This window comes from Chlamydotis macqueenii, chromosome 2, assembly GCF_036417535.1.
Source record: "Chlamydotis macqueenii isolate bChlMac1 chromosome 2, bChlMac1.mat, whole genome shotgun sequence".
NCBI lineage: Eukaryota > Metazoa > Chordata > Aves > Otidiformes > Otididae > Chlamydotis > Chlamydotis macqueenii.
Window position 1 is genome coordinate 15,421,688 of NC_141557.1, and position 14,947 is coordinate 15,436,634.

The following is a 14,947-nucleotide window of genomic DNA, read 5'->3' on the forward strand; positions in this document are numbered from 1 at the left end:
AGGTAACTGATCAAATTTAAACCACTAGCAAAATGGAAATTTTTATTGTAGGCAGAAAGACAAACTTCACTGAAATTTCCATCACAGTCTTATCTTCAGAGAAGGGAATGAATTCCGAAGCCCATCAAAAGAGTTTCTAATTTAAATTCTTTACAACTAATTTTCTGATATGCTTGTAGCAAGCGCTATTTACAGCTTACAGAATTGCCTGTTTTTTTGCTTCTGTGAGTAGAAACTTGATCAAAAAGATGCCACACTTTTTTAGCCTGCCTTCCTCCCAAAAAGAAATTAATACAAAATAGCGCAGCAACCCATCACACTGAGACAACACAATCCATCTTACAACATACAGGCTTAACCTAAAATTTTATGAATTAAAGAAATTTTTGAGTTCCAGGAAGAGCTTAAACATAAAACATAACTTTATTAATTTTTAAATGTTATTTCAAAGTCTGGACAATTTTTTTTTAAATTTTCAGTTCCAGGTTTGAGATCTCTAGATTTGCTAAATACTTATAATACATAATAATGCTTTTGAAGTATATTAATATAGTAAGCCAGTAAGTTTAACCTTCGATTTTTTTTTTTTAAACTGTAGCATAGGTTTTATTTTAAACTAAAGAAAAAAAAATTGTATTACAGACTCATTGCACACATGAATGTTGGCACACTGCCGACAACTTGTGCAGGATATACGTGGTTCACTTCTTCAAACCCGTATGACTGTTTCAGTTAAACCTCTTGAGATACACACCTTATATTTAAAACACCTGTTCCGAAGGTCTTTTAGAAATTCAGTTAGAATGACTGGAAACGGAAGGAAACTAATCTGATAAAGAAATGTTACGTGTGTTGTTGCTATTCTTGGGCTTTCGTGAACAGAGTAAGTATGTAAAAAACTCATTCTGTCAAGTTCAGCTAAACCCAGGAACTTCCAGCACTACTTTACCGATGAAACACAACTTACTAAAACTACTGTAGTGTATGTTTTCTAAAAATAATCACCAGTCCTGAAGATGCTACTAATGTTGCATGGACACCTATCCCAGTACCTTTCCCTGTATAAGAGAGGTTATGTGTTCAATACCTCTCTTTTCAGATTTCGAATGTGCAAACAAGACTGATGATGATCTTCAGCTCACATTTTTCTTTCTAGGAAAGCTATAAAAAAAAGTAAATAATACTTTACCACTGCAAATCAAAGCTCCATAATGTGGCCCTCATTGTTTTCATGTAGTCGTTACCAGAAATTCAGACAATTTATTTAAAAAACCGCCAGTATCAAATAAAAACCCTCCAGATTGCTACAAAAGAGGCTTCAGAATACATAATTTTTACAGAAAAATTTTTTGATAGTTTGAGGAACCCTGTATGGCAGTTGTTTAATCCTCTGTGTGTCTAAACACTGCTGAAAGCCTGTCTTCATCAGCAATGACCAAGGCAGAGAAAACATTGCCTACATTGTGATTCTACAATCACAGCAGAATTTGGTTCCAATACTTCATTTTAGCAAACAATTTTTAAAAGGTTAAAAACCCTACATTTGAAATAAGGAGTCAAAAAAGGTGCCATCACATGTCCAGAGCTCTGAAAAACCCCAGAAGCTTGTCTGAAGCACGATGCTGTGTCATGACTACCTTCAGGTACATCTCCAGGAAATATTCAGCTCAAAGGGTCTTGACCCAGCACCTCTGTGTGCCAGTCCTCTTGTTCACTCCCTGTTTCAGGTTTTATACACTTGTGCTTGAAGGGTTCAAGAAAGAGTCTATACACAGCCCATTTTTATATAACGGCAATTCCTAATATAGCCTGCATTAGAGCAAAGACATTACAGGAGAACTAAGAATTACCTACCTAATAATTTAGCTCCAAAATACTAATTTCCTTGCACAGCAGACCTTGGCAATAGCAGCTATGTAAAAACAGGCTGAGTTGATGCTATTCTTTGAACTCTCAGCTGCTCTCTCTCAGCTGGATGGCAGTTAGGGACCATATGACTGCTTTCCGCTTGTTTAGATGTGAGGTCATGCAATTTGTCTTAAAGCACCAGTTTTAACAAGGTGGATGCTAAAGAATTGCGGCTGGAGTTCAGACACAAACAGAGATATGCTGGAAAATACTCTGTATCTTTCAGGGGATTAAGGCCAAATTCCACAATAAATTCCACTAATTTATGCATTTGTCCAAATTTGGCTCAAAGGTAAGCATGCTGTGTTATATTATGAAACTCAGTATCTGATTCCACAGTAAAAAAGGCCCATTTCCCGACTGCTTCAAATTTTCAACTTCTAAAGCTGCTGCAGAATATGTCCAACATCTACATCTTTCCAGTGTTTTCAAAATACAGATTCATTATGAGTAAGACAGCCAATTCTAAAACTAATCATCTAAAAATTTTTTTTTCTGGCTACATTTTTTAAGGGAAAAGGCAGAAGCAGTTTACAGGGAGAAATTTACATCTGAATATTGTTTTGTTTCATGTTTTTGGCTTACTGCTTACTCCCCAAGCTGAGCAAACCCTGCACCTCATCGGGAGCTATGGCAGAGACCTACCATGCAAAAAGACTTGGAAAAACTAAAAGCAAGTAACTAGTCTCTGATCACTCTTGAAAATGCTGTATCTGCAGATCTGAAGCTCCTATTTAACAATGCCAATGGAATGAATGCACCTCTGAATCTCTCTCAAATACTAAATGAAGAACATAAAACATATTACTATAAATACATTAGAAAACCGCTTCTTTTTGATTGTGAATATGACATGTTATTTCAGTAACAAAGTGACCAAAAAAAGTTTTACTGAATCTCCATTTTAGAAACCTTTCTTTATATAGCATCATCAGTGAAAATGAGCATACCTTCATCTTCCCAACAGCCATTTGTACTCCCTTCTCTTTCACTGTTTTCTGGTAATACTGCATGGTCTGTTGGCAAGTCATCTTCTGGCACACTAGCATCACAGTCTGCCGCATCAGTTACGCTTTCTTCTTCCACTATATGCAATTTATCTTCATCGTCTGAATCTGAGTTTGCTTCTACCACGTTATTATAATTGGTGACTGTGGACAGACAAAAAGCAAAATACTAATAAGTATATTCTTAATTTACAGCATAAAAGTCCAAAGCTTTCAGTATGGGCCCAGATGCTGTATCTGGGGCATCTCTATGGAATCACACTATTATTTCTCCTTTCCACATGGGGCTTGTGAGCAACTGGGATGTAACGGCGGCACACAAGGAGACATTGACAGCTGCTGGGCTTCCACCGCTGCTAGGAACCACGATACCTCTCACTTCTGCACACCTTGCATAAGACTGCACAAGGAGTGGCAGTGGACAACTCCAGAGTCGTCTTCTGGGCCACACTGAAGCATCAGGCTCCCAACTGGATCACTCCAATTTGGATCCCAGCATTACTGTATGTTTCCTTTCAGAATATTAGTACCTGGTCAATAGTCTGTAGAATTTAATACTGATAAACAACATTTTGTTACAGACAGAGGATAATGAGGATAGGCTGTACGTACACAGCAATCAGTGGGATCCAGAAGGAACAAAACTGTAGATAAACAACTGGCACTGAGGACCAAGAGACCCCAGGCTGAGCACACTCCTAAGAAGCCAGCTCTGGTCTGGTCCCAAGGAGCAAGCCCATGCCTGCAGTTGGGAACGCTAGCTGTGCTCACCCAGTCCATCTTCTCGCTGGCTCTTTCTGTAACTGATGCCACCTCCATGCTCCGGGTATGCGGACCAAGCAGCAATAAATGGGAACGATAAGGAGATTTGATTCAGAAGGGCTAAAGTGCTCCTGATCCAAGATAAAATGCTCTTGTAGTTTCACCCAAAGACCACACTAAAGACTCAGCAGGATGAATCTCATAAAGGAAAAATCTCAGAGGTGGCTTAGAAAGGAAATCTTGCATAATGTTTTCCCCAGCTACCATGAAAAGGTAATAACTCTACTTCTCCAGCCTTGAGAATATACCGCAAGAATCTTGTGGACAAAGAATTTCACGATGATATATATGTTTCTGTCATACGGGAGCAGATTATTATTAAAATAGTCTTCATTTGTAAGCACAAAAGATCAGTTACAGCCATTTCAATTTAAACCGTAAGGATTATGTATTAAGAAAAAAATTACTTTCACAATCTGTTGAAATGTCTTGTTACTCACACTGAAGTTAAACTATCAAACATTTATATCTATATGTGTACTACTTTGCTGCCAAATTTGAACTTCTTACTGAAGTGCTTCAAAATACAGTTTCAGACAGAGAATAAATTTATCAATGAATAAACCAACAAGACTTGTCTCGGCTGCAGTACTCCTTCAGCGGTGATCAGAATCATACCTGGGAGGCACACAATCACGCTACTTTACGATACCTGCATCCTATCGTTGTTCGCACACGAAAAGCCAGACTGATTCTTTCATAAGAAATCCTGCCTATTAAGCTAGATAAACAGCAAACTAGACTCCTGCTCTTCTGAAGATAGCTTTTTTTTTTTTTAAGTAGATATCCTAGTCATTTTAAAATGCATTTAAGCAGGAAAAGTGAGTAACATTACGAACTGAGAGGCTACTATCCAATTTCCTTCCAATTCAGGAGAAGAACGCCTAATCTAGAACATGCATAGGCATGACAAAAGAACCTTTTGAATTTAGAACAATCATTCCATGTTTCCATATTTTATATACATTGTGTTATTTGAAAAATGTAACACCCCACTATTAATCGTATCGATCTCTACTAAGACAACAAATTTAGGCAAATTGCCTAAATACTAGTATCTGGTCCAGTTCAATTGATAAAGTGCTATTCCATGTGTACTTTGCAAAATCAGTTACAGAATAAAACAGGTACTGTAAGGGATGCTGTAACGTTGTGTGAAAGACAAGACTACATGTATTCCTTCACCAAAGCAGAAGAGGTTTAGGAATTTATTTGCCTGAGAAATGGTAAATGCAACTTTATAAAAAGTGTAAGAACAGACCTGAAACAGGAGAAAGTGGAAAAACCACTTTAATCTCTTGTCTTAATGGAGTTTTACTGTGTTGCTTAGATGTAGAAGACTATTAACATAAAACACCAACATATTTACCTTTGCCACAGACAAAGGAGATCAATAAGGACAGTAATCAAAATTTACAGGCATAAGTTCAGATTTCAGTAATGTAGATAATGAATACTTGATTTTTAAAAATAAATTTCCTGTTTAGTCTGGGAAATTAAGAAGAATCCCTTATATTAGAGTAGTTTTTATGGAAAATGGAAATACATTACACTTCTGGAGAAAAACCTTTTCTTTTCCTCATAACATATTTTTTGATTTTAAATATAATCTATCATTATGGCTCTATTAACCTTGAAACATTTTAATACGTTCGCACTACTCTCATTCATGTGTTAACTCTGCAAAACTTGAAAAGTCTTCTTTCTCTACAAAAAGCAAGGAGCAAATGGTCTTTGGGATTTTGGTACCTTCCACCAAAGATCAGCAGTCAACAAGGCAATACAATAAAATCAGCAAGAAATCCGGCTCTAACATTCTCGTTTTCCTCTTACAAAGGTCTTTGGGGGAAACAAACTGCCAAACTTGCATCTAAAAGAACTCGGCACATTTGGGATGGCCAGGCAACCCCCACACCAAATGCAGCAGGAAGTCAAGCACTTAAAATGATGGAAACGTCCATAGATCTACATGCAACTCTAACTAAATGATTACATGCTATTTTCCCTCTACAGGATCCTTGCCTCATCTAGGGCACTGATGGCAAATATGCAGGGAATGCTCAGTTTTATGGAATGAACTGAGTATTCGTAGGATCCTGCCTCATTTGTTCAGACTGCAAAGTGATTGCTCATTCTTTTTCAGTCAGCCAGCAGAGTTCCCAAAGCCTCACTTATAGGATGTCAACAAAAATTAGATTCCATATAATATGTTATGTAAGATATTATATATTTATATACATTATTATAATATATTATATAATTATATGATTACAGATTATATATAATTTCCCTACATGGCATTCAGCAGGAATGCTTCAAAACATATAATTAACTGAACTGTTGTAGGGCGATGGCATCTCCATTTTACAGAGGAGAAGCTGGTTACTTAAAAACCAGAGGATTCTTTCAGCAATCCTGGAATCGCTTCATCACTGTAAGGCATTTCAGGCCTTACTTTTCAGAGAACTTTGCATTTTTGCAGCATTTTATATATTCAAAGCACACTTGTGGTGATTCCAAATGCAGCTGTGCTCAGAGCCCAGGTACCTCCATCTGTGTGCCACAGCGACTCGAAACATAGAGCTCACCTCCAAAACAAGTGACCTTCCAGAATCGCATAAAAACTCCTTGAAAGACAGAGAATAAAATCCAATCTTTCAGTGGAGCTTTCAAATGCCTTAGAGAGCGCTTTTGATTCCTGCAGCCCTCTACTTAAATTACTACGCTTTCCAGCAATTAAGGCAAGGGTTCTGGAGACAACAGCTTTCTTTAATAAACACCCCTGATTCATTTTCCGGGCACCATTCCTCCTGTGAAAAAATTATGTGATCACATAATTAAAGATCTTATCGTTATGCATACATGCAAGGGACAAATTAAAACAGTTTGAACAATCTTCATTCTGACATTTTCCAACTCTCTTTGAATGCTCAACTTTCAAAGTCAAGTGTTTTATTTCAAATAATGTATTAGTATTCTTTAATAGAAATGATGGTTAAAAAACAATCAAACCCTATAATTTACTGTATTTTTAGCTAATTAAAATTTAAATCCCATTACATGGTACCATATTGATGCCTGCACAGCTGCAAAGCTTAGCTTTAGCAATGCAGATCTGTTCCCAGGCTCCTAGGAGACTAAGGGGTGGTAGTAGCAGGCTCTTATCTTCAGTTGCTTCAGACACATTTTGGCAACATGTTTCACAGCTCTTTGAAGACAAAAAAGAAACCCTGGAGCTATGGCACCCAGCATCCAATTCCAGGGGTAATCGTCCTTCCCTTCTCCAGTTCAGTTCTAGAGCCAAATTTAGACCTTCCCTATCTGCACATAATTTTGAGTGTTTCCTCCTCTTGTCCTTCATGTTTCCTCAGAACAGTCACCACTAAAAGAAGGGGACATCAAGCGTACTAGCTTCACTTGATGCCTGGCACCACAGCAACTGCTGGAGTTGGGAGAAATACATTTAATTAAACCTTTTTGATAGAGATTGAAATAAACTCAACACAAAAGCAATACGTAGAGACAACTGCTTACAACCTCGGAAGGAAATTCAATTGAATATATATAAATAATGATTTAAGGGAGTTCTAATTTGGCTAAATATTCAATTGGGAAAATAAAATGCACACGTAAAACCTGGCTTTTCAATGATGTAACTACAAATATTTCAAACGTCAGTAATATTTACTTTCAGTTAATGTCACTTAAAAGTAGCAACTACCTAAATAAAATAATTCAGCCTGGATCACAGAAAACTGGCACAAACAGCAATCGATGTCTGCATGATGAGACACCGCTCTCAGAAAAGCAAGGACGGACAGAGAGGTTACGTCACCCTCGGCCACCATTGCTCCAGGGACGGCCATCAGCAGCAGGGGAGAAGAAGCAGACCACAGAAGGTAATCTTATCATCATCTGTGAAAGCTAAGTCTGACTCAGATCGTGAACCATGGCTGTAAGCCTCTGAAAAAAGGTCACCAGACAAGCACACACGATGTATAACAGGTACACAAGCCTGTTCTGTCCACCTTATAGTATGCAACCTTAGCATAAAAATGTACATTATTATATAAAATAGCTTCATTATTAATTTCAGCTTTACTTTCAGAGATGAATGAAAAAGAAGGCTGAATTTTCAACATATGTATTACTAATGATGCTGAAGACTAAATATTTATTCAATAATTTTTATATCATTACTATATATAATTGCAAATAAAGATTAAATACTCATTAAAAACAATTGTTCAGTACTTTATATTTAGATTTTGGGGTGTACTATTAATTTTATTACTCCTCCTACATGAAATGTTGTACTTCTGCCTCTCCACTGATAAACTGCCCAGTATCTTTAGTAAAAGTTAGACCTCCATGTTCTCTTCACATTTTTCCTCTCAGTTCAATACATACATTTGAAATTAATAAATAAGTTCTGTGCAATAATATATGCAGAACCATGTTACCATCTGCTGTAGAAACACAGGGCGGAGCTTTAGAAAACGGAAAGCATATGTTGATGCTTCTCCTAAAATTCTCTGCCTGTTTCCAGTAGTTTTTGGCTCCTGGAATTCCTACATGAGATATGTTGTCTTCATACCAAACAGCCTCATTTCCTGTGGATTTGTCTGGTTACTTTTTGAATTCAGGAAAATTTTAGCATCCACATTATTCTGAGGCAGGAGTTTCTTCTGTTGATTTTGATCCTGCTCTGCACTAGGTTCAAGGGGTGTCCCGTAGATCCTTCACCCTTGTGTCCTCCAGGCTGTTCAGGATTTCATACGCCTCACTGCACAACTCTCCTCTCCAAGGTGAGGAGTCCTTGTCCACTTGTTACTCATACAGAAGTTGTTCCATTGATCATTTTTGCTGCACCTCTCTGCACCTTCTCCTGTTCTGCTGCATCACTGCGTTTACACGGGAGAGAGAGGACAGACTAGAACTGCCCAGAGTATTTGGGATGGGCGTAGATCATGGATTAGAGCAGCAACAGAACACTGTGCTGTTTTATTCTCTATCCCTTTTCTAACAATGCAAGTCACATTCTAGGACTTTTCTTGACCACTACAAGTAATTAAACTGACACTACTACAGGTTTAGTTTCTGTAATCGCAGAAGTGCTGTTCCTGAATGGTAAGTCTGCTCAAAATCCATCACAGGATCCTGCTCCTTCCTCCACACACATTGCTTTACTTTTATCTACGTAAAATTTTATCTGCCTTACTACTGCTTGGCTATTTGGAAACACCGTCATTATTTCCCAGACAAGTACGAGCAACCCTAGTGAAAATATTCCTTGCTTCGCAATCATGTCACGGCCTCCATCAGGCAGCAGGGTGACTTCCTGTAGAATGACAGCCAGCAGCACTATGGAGGGGAGCGCAGGCAGCAGGACGCATCACATTAGGCAGCTTGTTGAACTCAGTAAAAATGCACTGCAATGAGATCTCCTTGTGTGCAAAGTGTGAGAAAATTGTATTATCCTCTTAATTAAATCATTCAAGAAAAAAAAAAAAAAAGAAAAAAACCTTGCCAGAGATTAGTTTCTGAAATAATAAATTTTAAATTTAATTTAAAAACATACTTGTAATTTTCAGAAAAGTTCTTCTGCTTTTAAGAACAGTATATGCACTATAACCACATAGAACTATATTTTATATATAATAAAAGGTGGACTCACTGTTTATTTAGACATATACACACATGGGCATGCTCACACAGGAAAAGGGGAACTGGATTCAGTCCTTCCTCTGCCTGAAGGGGTCAAACTTACATCTCCCATGTGTGTTTATATAAATACATGAATAGTTGTAAAAATGTAAGTCTAAATATTTACATGTACCAAGCACATTTCTGATAATTTTGTTTAACTAATAAAAATCTCTTTCAAAATGTTTTTACACCTCTTAACGGAATACTAAGGGCCAGTCAAATGCAGCCTGACACACATTTTGATTGAATACTCCCACACAATAAAATACATAAAATTCAAGAATCTTAATAGGCACTACAGTATATAAATCATCTCAGCACACATGTACAGCATTATTTGGTCTTCTGGTCAACTCACAGAAACTCTGAGTTTAAAATAAATGCTTTGCAAGCAGATTTCATACTAAAGTGTGCTCTAAATACCGTACCAAAAGTGAGACTGAACGTTTGGCCTGGCTTACACAACACATTAAAATCAATGGTGTAAAGACACATTTTCTGCTTGCCAATTTTAAATCATGGTTTTAAAATGAACCACTATTTGACATTAAAAACAAACTGACCCTTAATGTTGAATTTTTCTATTGATATGGCAAACTCTGGAACAAAGCCTGACGATCTAAGTCAGGACCAGTTGCCCAGTGTTAGGGAAACGGCTACAGCTCTGGCACCAGGCTCTGACATCTCTGACGTACCAGAGATGACGTAAGCAATATCTGGAGCAAATCTTGCAAATATTCCAGCCTCAGTGATTACGTTTTTTGCTGCTTGCCTTTGTTCACCTGATCATTAGTTCAATCTAGAGTTAACTTAGCCCTGTACGCACGACACTGGAAGAGGACAGTTTGGTAGTGCACTGTCTAGAAACTCAGAAGCAGAAGCAGGTCCAGGTTTCCCAGCGGGGCAGACACGGAGGAGTTTCTGCCACCAAGGTGAATAACGGCAGACAGCAGAGAGCCAGGTCACTGCTGCCACCTCCTCCCACTGCTTTGGTGGGAGCAGATGGGGAATCGCTGCTTCTTCTGCCTTAGCCAACTGCCTGCTTTGCCTATGAGTAAGATGAGTTCTCAGCAGAAGAATATACATATTCCCTCCACCCCTCCCAAACTATTTAAACTACATACCTAAGACATTAGGTTTGACTTCTGTATAATTTCTGAGATGCTGAGTCCAACACTGAGTCAGAGGAGGGATCCAAAACCAAGCCCCACTGATGATTGTAAAGGATTTGTAAGAAACGCTGGTTCTGATGGCAAGGATGGAGAGCTTGTACCCACACTAACAGGCAGGGTGGTGGAAAGAAACAGAAATACATGGTGAAGCTGCTGACGCTGAGGACCTAATGTTCGCGCTCTGTTTCAGTGCAGTCTCTTAATACAGCTAGCTCTAGTCTGGTCTTCTGGAGTAAATTTTTGTTACTGGTTGCAATACACTTAAGAGCATTTAGTTTAAAAGAAAGGCATGGAAATGTATACCTACACCATCATATAAAATAAATACAATTTTGAAATATTTCTCTTATTAGAGCTACTTCAGAAAAGTAACTTAAATGTAATTTTCAGCACACTGCTTTAAGACTCTTCATTACTCTGCAGCTCTTCTGTACTAAAACCAAAAGCTTTATAGCTTTGCAAAATGAAGGCTTTCAGTCTTTCAGTGAGTCTTTCAGTGAGACAGAGGGACTTGCAGTAGTAATTTCTCCATTGGATTTGCAAATGATGGTCCTTTTTCTAATGAAAAAGCTAACTACTGTCCAAATATTCTCTCTTTCTAGTCTCTGGATTGACGTAAATTCTACATGGAAATACGAAAATTCTCAGTGGCAGCATGATTTGAAAAATGGTATTATTACAAGGTGCTTATAGGTTTGAAAATATTAAAAATGGTTCCAAAAGAAAAAAAAATAACATTCAGAAACAAGACAGTTGAAGGTCTATGAGCAAATTAACTGTGCCCTTTGCCTCTTTTCACTATTCTACAAGCCAAGGTTGCAGAACTTTCTACAGAGAATAAATTAACTCCATCTGTGCCATTCCATGTCAACTGCTGCTGTCAGGAAGTTTTACAAAATCTTAAAGTAAATTTAATACTTTAAGGAAGTATTTACAAAAAGAGAGTAGTGAGCAGGAAGAACCATATCCCCATAGAGCGCTTTTTTTTTTTTTTTAAATCTACTGGAAAAAAAAAAATTCAATAATTTCATTGCACCTTTAAATATTCGGCAGGGGAGAAGCCATACCTTGGTTCAGTTTTCTCTCTCGCAGCTCCCCCAATTTATATGCTGTCCCTCAAGTAGCCGCATAAAATGCAGAAAAGTGTTCACTTGTTATAGGTGACAAAAACTCTGCTATGCAACACGGGAGTTTTTACAGGTATTTATATTTGTGAATGCACATGGATAAAATAAACACCAAACAGAAGGTGGGGACAGCCACATAATGCACAGGCAGGAACTTTTGACTACATCTCCTGCTCTCTGCCCATTTTTCTCTTTCTAAAGAACACACATAATTTTCCCATAAAATTATACTGACATAAATATCAAATAGATAAATCCTGATGTTTATGATTTTTTAAAAAATCTGAATTTTCACAGAATACTCTGTGGGGATCAATTCTGGGTAGGCAGCAATGATCTAGTAATTCTCTACTCCAAATTAAAGAGATGACAAGTAGAAACCTTTCCCTCATGTCCTATTTCATCCCAGATAAGTTTGCATTTCTGTCACCAGTATTAGTTTTATAGTCTATCATCTTACTCAGAAGACTGGAAAAACCCATCTAACACATCCAACTGGCGCCCATCACAGCCAAGTACAGTCTGATGGTCACAATGGTTTACCACCCCGAGACAACCGAGTGTGGTGGTCATTAAAATTAAGCATGAGACATATAAATATCTGAGAAGCCTCCATATCTTCTAGTACCTCCAATTACTGAACTACCAGAAATAGAAAACTAAACTGAGAAACGGCTGAGAGGAAGAAGTATTTCCATGGGTTACAGAGTCTACTCTGTAGTCTACAGAGTCTTCAAAAATTATCTGTCCACTGGTGATGCACCATTCTGCTGTATGTTCAAAATGCTCTATTTATATGCTAACCGCATTGTGTCTACACAGTTCTTACTCCAAATGCTTGACATTTTTTTTCCATTCTAAACCTCACATTTTAAAAAAAGTTAGCTAAAAGAAGTATTTTAAAGGCAAGATCATTAATTACTTTCTCAGACACAGATTTTTAAAAATAGATGATTTATTACTATAGTAAAAATTAACCCTTGCACAGAGACAAATGTTCCTGAGTTTAAGATGAGCCACAGAAAATTGTCTCATCATTAACTAGTACTAGGCACCAACAGGTACCAATGGGTACCAACTATTTGGGAGAATGTGGCCAGCAAGAGGAATTTATTTGATTGCAGCAGACTGGAGGTACTCATACAAATTATCAGTTGTAACCAAAATCACTCCATGGTGCTAACTCAGCCACTCCTGTGGCACTCGTGCATGGGTATCAGCTACAGAGCATCCACTCGTGCCTGAATTGGCCTGTATCTTGTGCCATTAACTCAGGTATCATTACGCCAGGTAAATTCTTCAGGAACACATAGCTGACACGTTTATAGAAATGGTGATTTTACATAAAATCATTAGCTAGGTTTATATACTGCAAATATTTATTTCACAGATAATATAAAAGACAGTTTGGCTTATAAAATTTTGAGATCTTCTTAGATACAAGGCAGAAGAATGACACTCCAAGTACCACATTTATATGCAACAACAGCCTATTACAACAATTCTTTCTTGCTCCCAAAGTTTTATGACTATCATTGGGTGCCATTAGAAAAGTCTTCAGCATTAAGAAAATTATATACATGGTGGAGATAACACCATAATAAATCACGTGTCTTATGAAGCCTTGTCATTTTTCTTTACTGATGCGTAAATTAACAGAACAATAAAGCATGCAACTTTGAACAGATGTCGCATAAACATAAAATAATAAATTATCAAAATAAATTTATTTAGAAAGTAAAATTTTATATTAATTTCATATTTCACAACATTTTTTTCTTAACCTCTAAGTAATTTCTTAAATATATCTCTTGAAAGAGTGCTAGTTTGTCAAATGCATAATGGACAGCTATTTATTCCGACTACAGGGTTAAACACTCCAGTATTCCAGCAACTCCCCTGGCTGTCCCCTGCTTACGACACAGAAAGGAATTTATTTATTTATTTATTTATTTAAATTTATCTTTTAAGTTGACATGCTACATTTTGGCTTCACTCTGATTTCACATAATAACAGAACAGCATTCTTAATCGTGTCCCAGGTTTCAGTTTTCAGAATATGGGTCCTGACTTTTTGATTTAGGGTAATTAATTTGTTACTGAGATTTTATATTGTTATCACAACAGATTAAACGTTCCTAATTCGCTCTTCCTGAAAATAAAGATTACAAGGAGATGTTAGAATACCAAAATGTAGATTAACATAGTTTTAGTATGTAATTTGGATTATCAAGTTTGTACCTTGAATAACATGAGTTTATTACACATATTCATATATGACATGCACATGATTTTCCACATTTATATTCACAGCTACTCAACCAAAACAGTGGCAGTAGAAAATTACTGTCTGGGAGTCGTATGACAAGTTCCAAGTCTCTCCAATTTTTAATTATCTACTATATTTTTACAATACTCATTTTTATATTACAGATTTTTCACATTACTAATTTTCAACTCTTTTAAAACGCTAAAGCACTGACCATTTATATAATTTATTTATGTGAAGTGGGAAATAAAGCACCACCTAAATTCTAAGTGTGGCTTGTTAATTTTGCAAGATAATGAACAGCTATCATTCCGAGAAACCTACTGCAGTGTAGGAGCATGAATAGAGAGACAGTAAAAAAATATGCAATGGCTTTACAGTGTTTTACTGGATTTCAAGGGTAGACATTCCCTGGTGTTCTATTTAAACAGGCGGATACATGAGATTATGAAAGGTCTCATTTATCCTGTTTAAATGGAAGTACAAAGCTTAAGCAACAGTTTAATTTTCAAAAGATGCATTCCATAAGGATAATATACATTGCTAAAATGACAATGTGAAATTATACGTTAGTGAATTTTTACACATTTATATAAACCTTTGTATATTTATACAAATCAGAACTAAACCTAACGGATATTTCTGACATTATATCAAGGAAATAAACATGTTTTGCCATACTAACCTCTTCACTGCAAAAGGCTCTGATGTAGTCCACAGCACACTTTAGCAAGATCTTATTTTCCTCTGAAGATCAAGTAATTTATGATAGATGCTTCCAAAGGCAAGGTTGTTAACTTCTTTAAAGCTGTAATCTGGATTTGCACTGTTCCATTCCTGCACACAGCTCTTCCTACTCTTCAATTCCCAAGCATTAAGTCACTTTCCGAATGGCAACGCTTGCTGTCAAGACTTAGATTACACTGATTTCAG

At 36.9% G+C, this 14,947-nt stretch overlaps 1 protein-coding gene across 3 annotated transcripts in view; it reads right to left on the reverse strand.

Annotated features, from left to right (window-relative positions):
- ZEB1 (zinc finger E-box binding homeobox 1) overlaps positions 1-14,947 on the reverse strand; it is a 116,221-nt gene that overhangs the window by 20,067 nt on the left and 81,207 nt on the right. For all 3 annotated transcript variants that reach the window (XM_086742024.1, XM_086742025.1, XM_086742023.1), the window contains exon 2: positions 2,859-3,059. In XM_086742024.1, the coding sequence (XP_086598150.1) occupies positions 2,859-3,059 (201 nt within the window). The remainder of the gene's footprint in view (positions 1-2,858; positions 3,060-14,947) is intronic.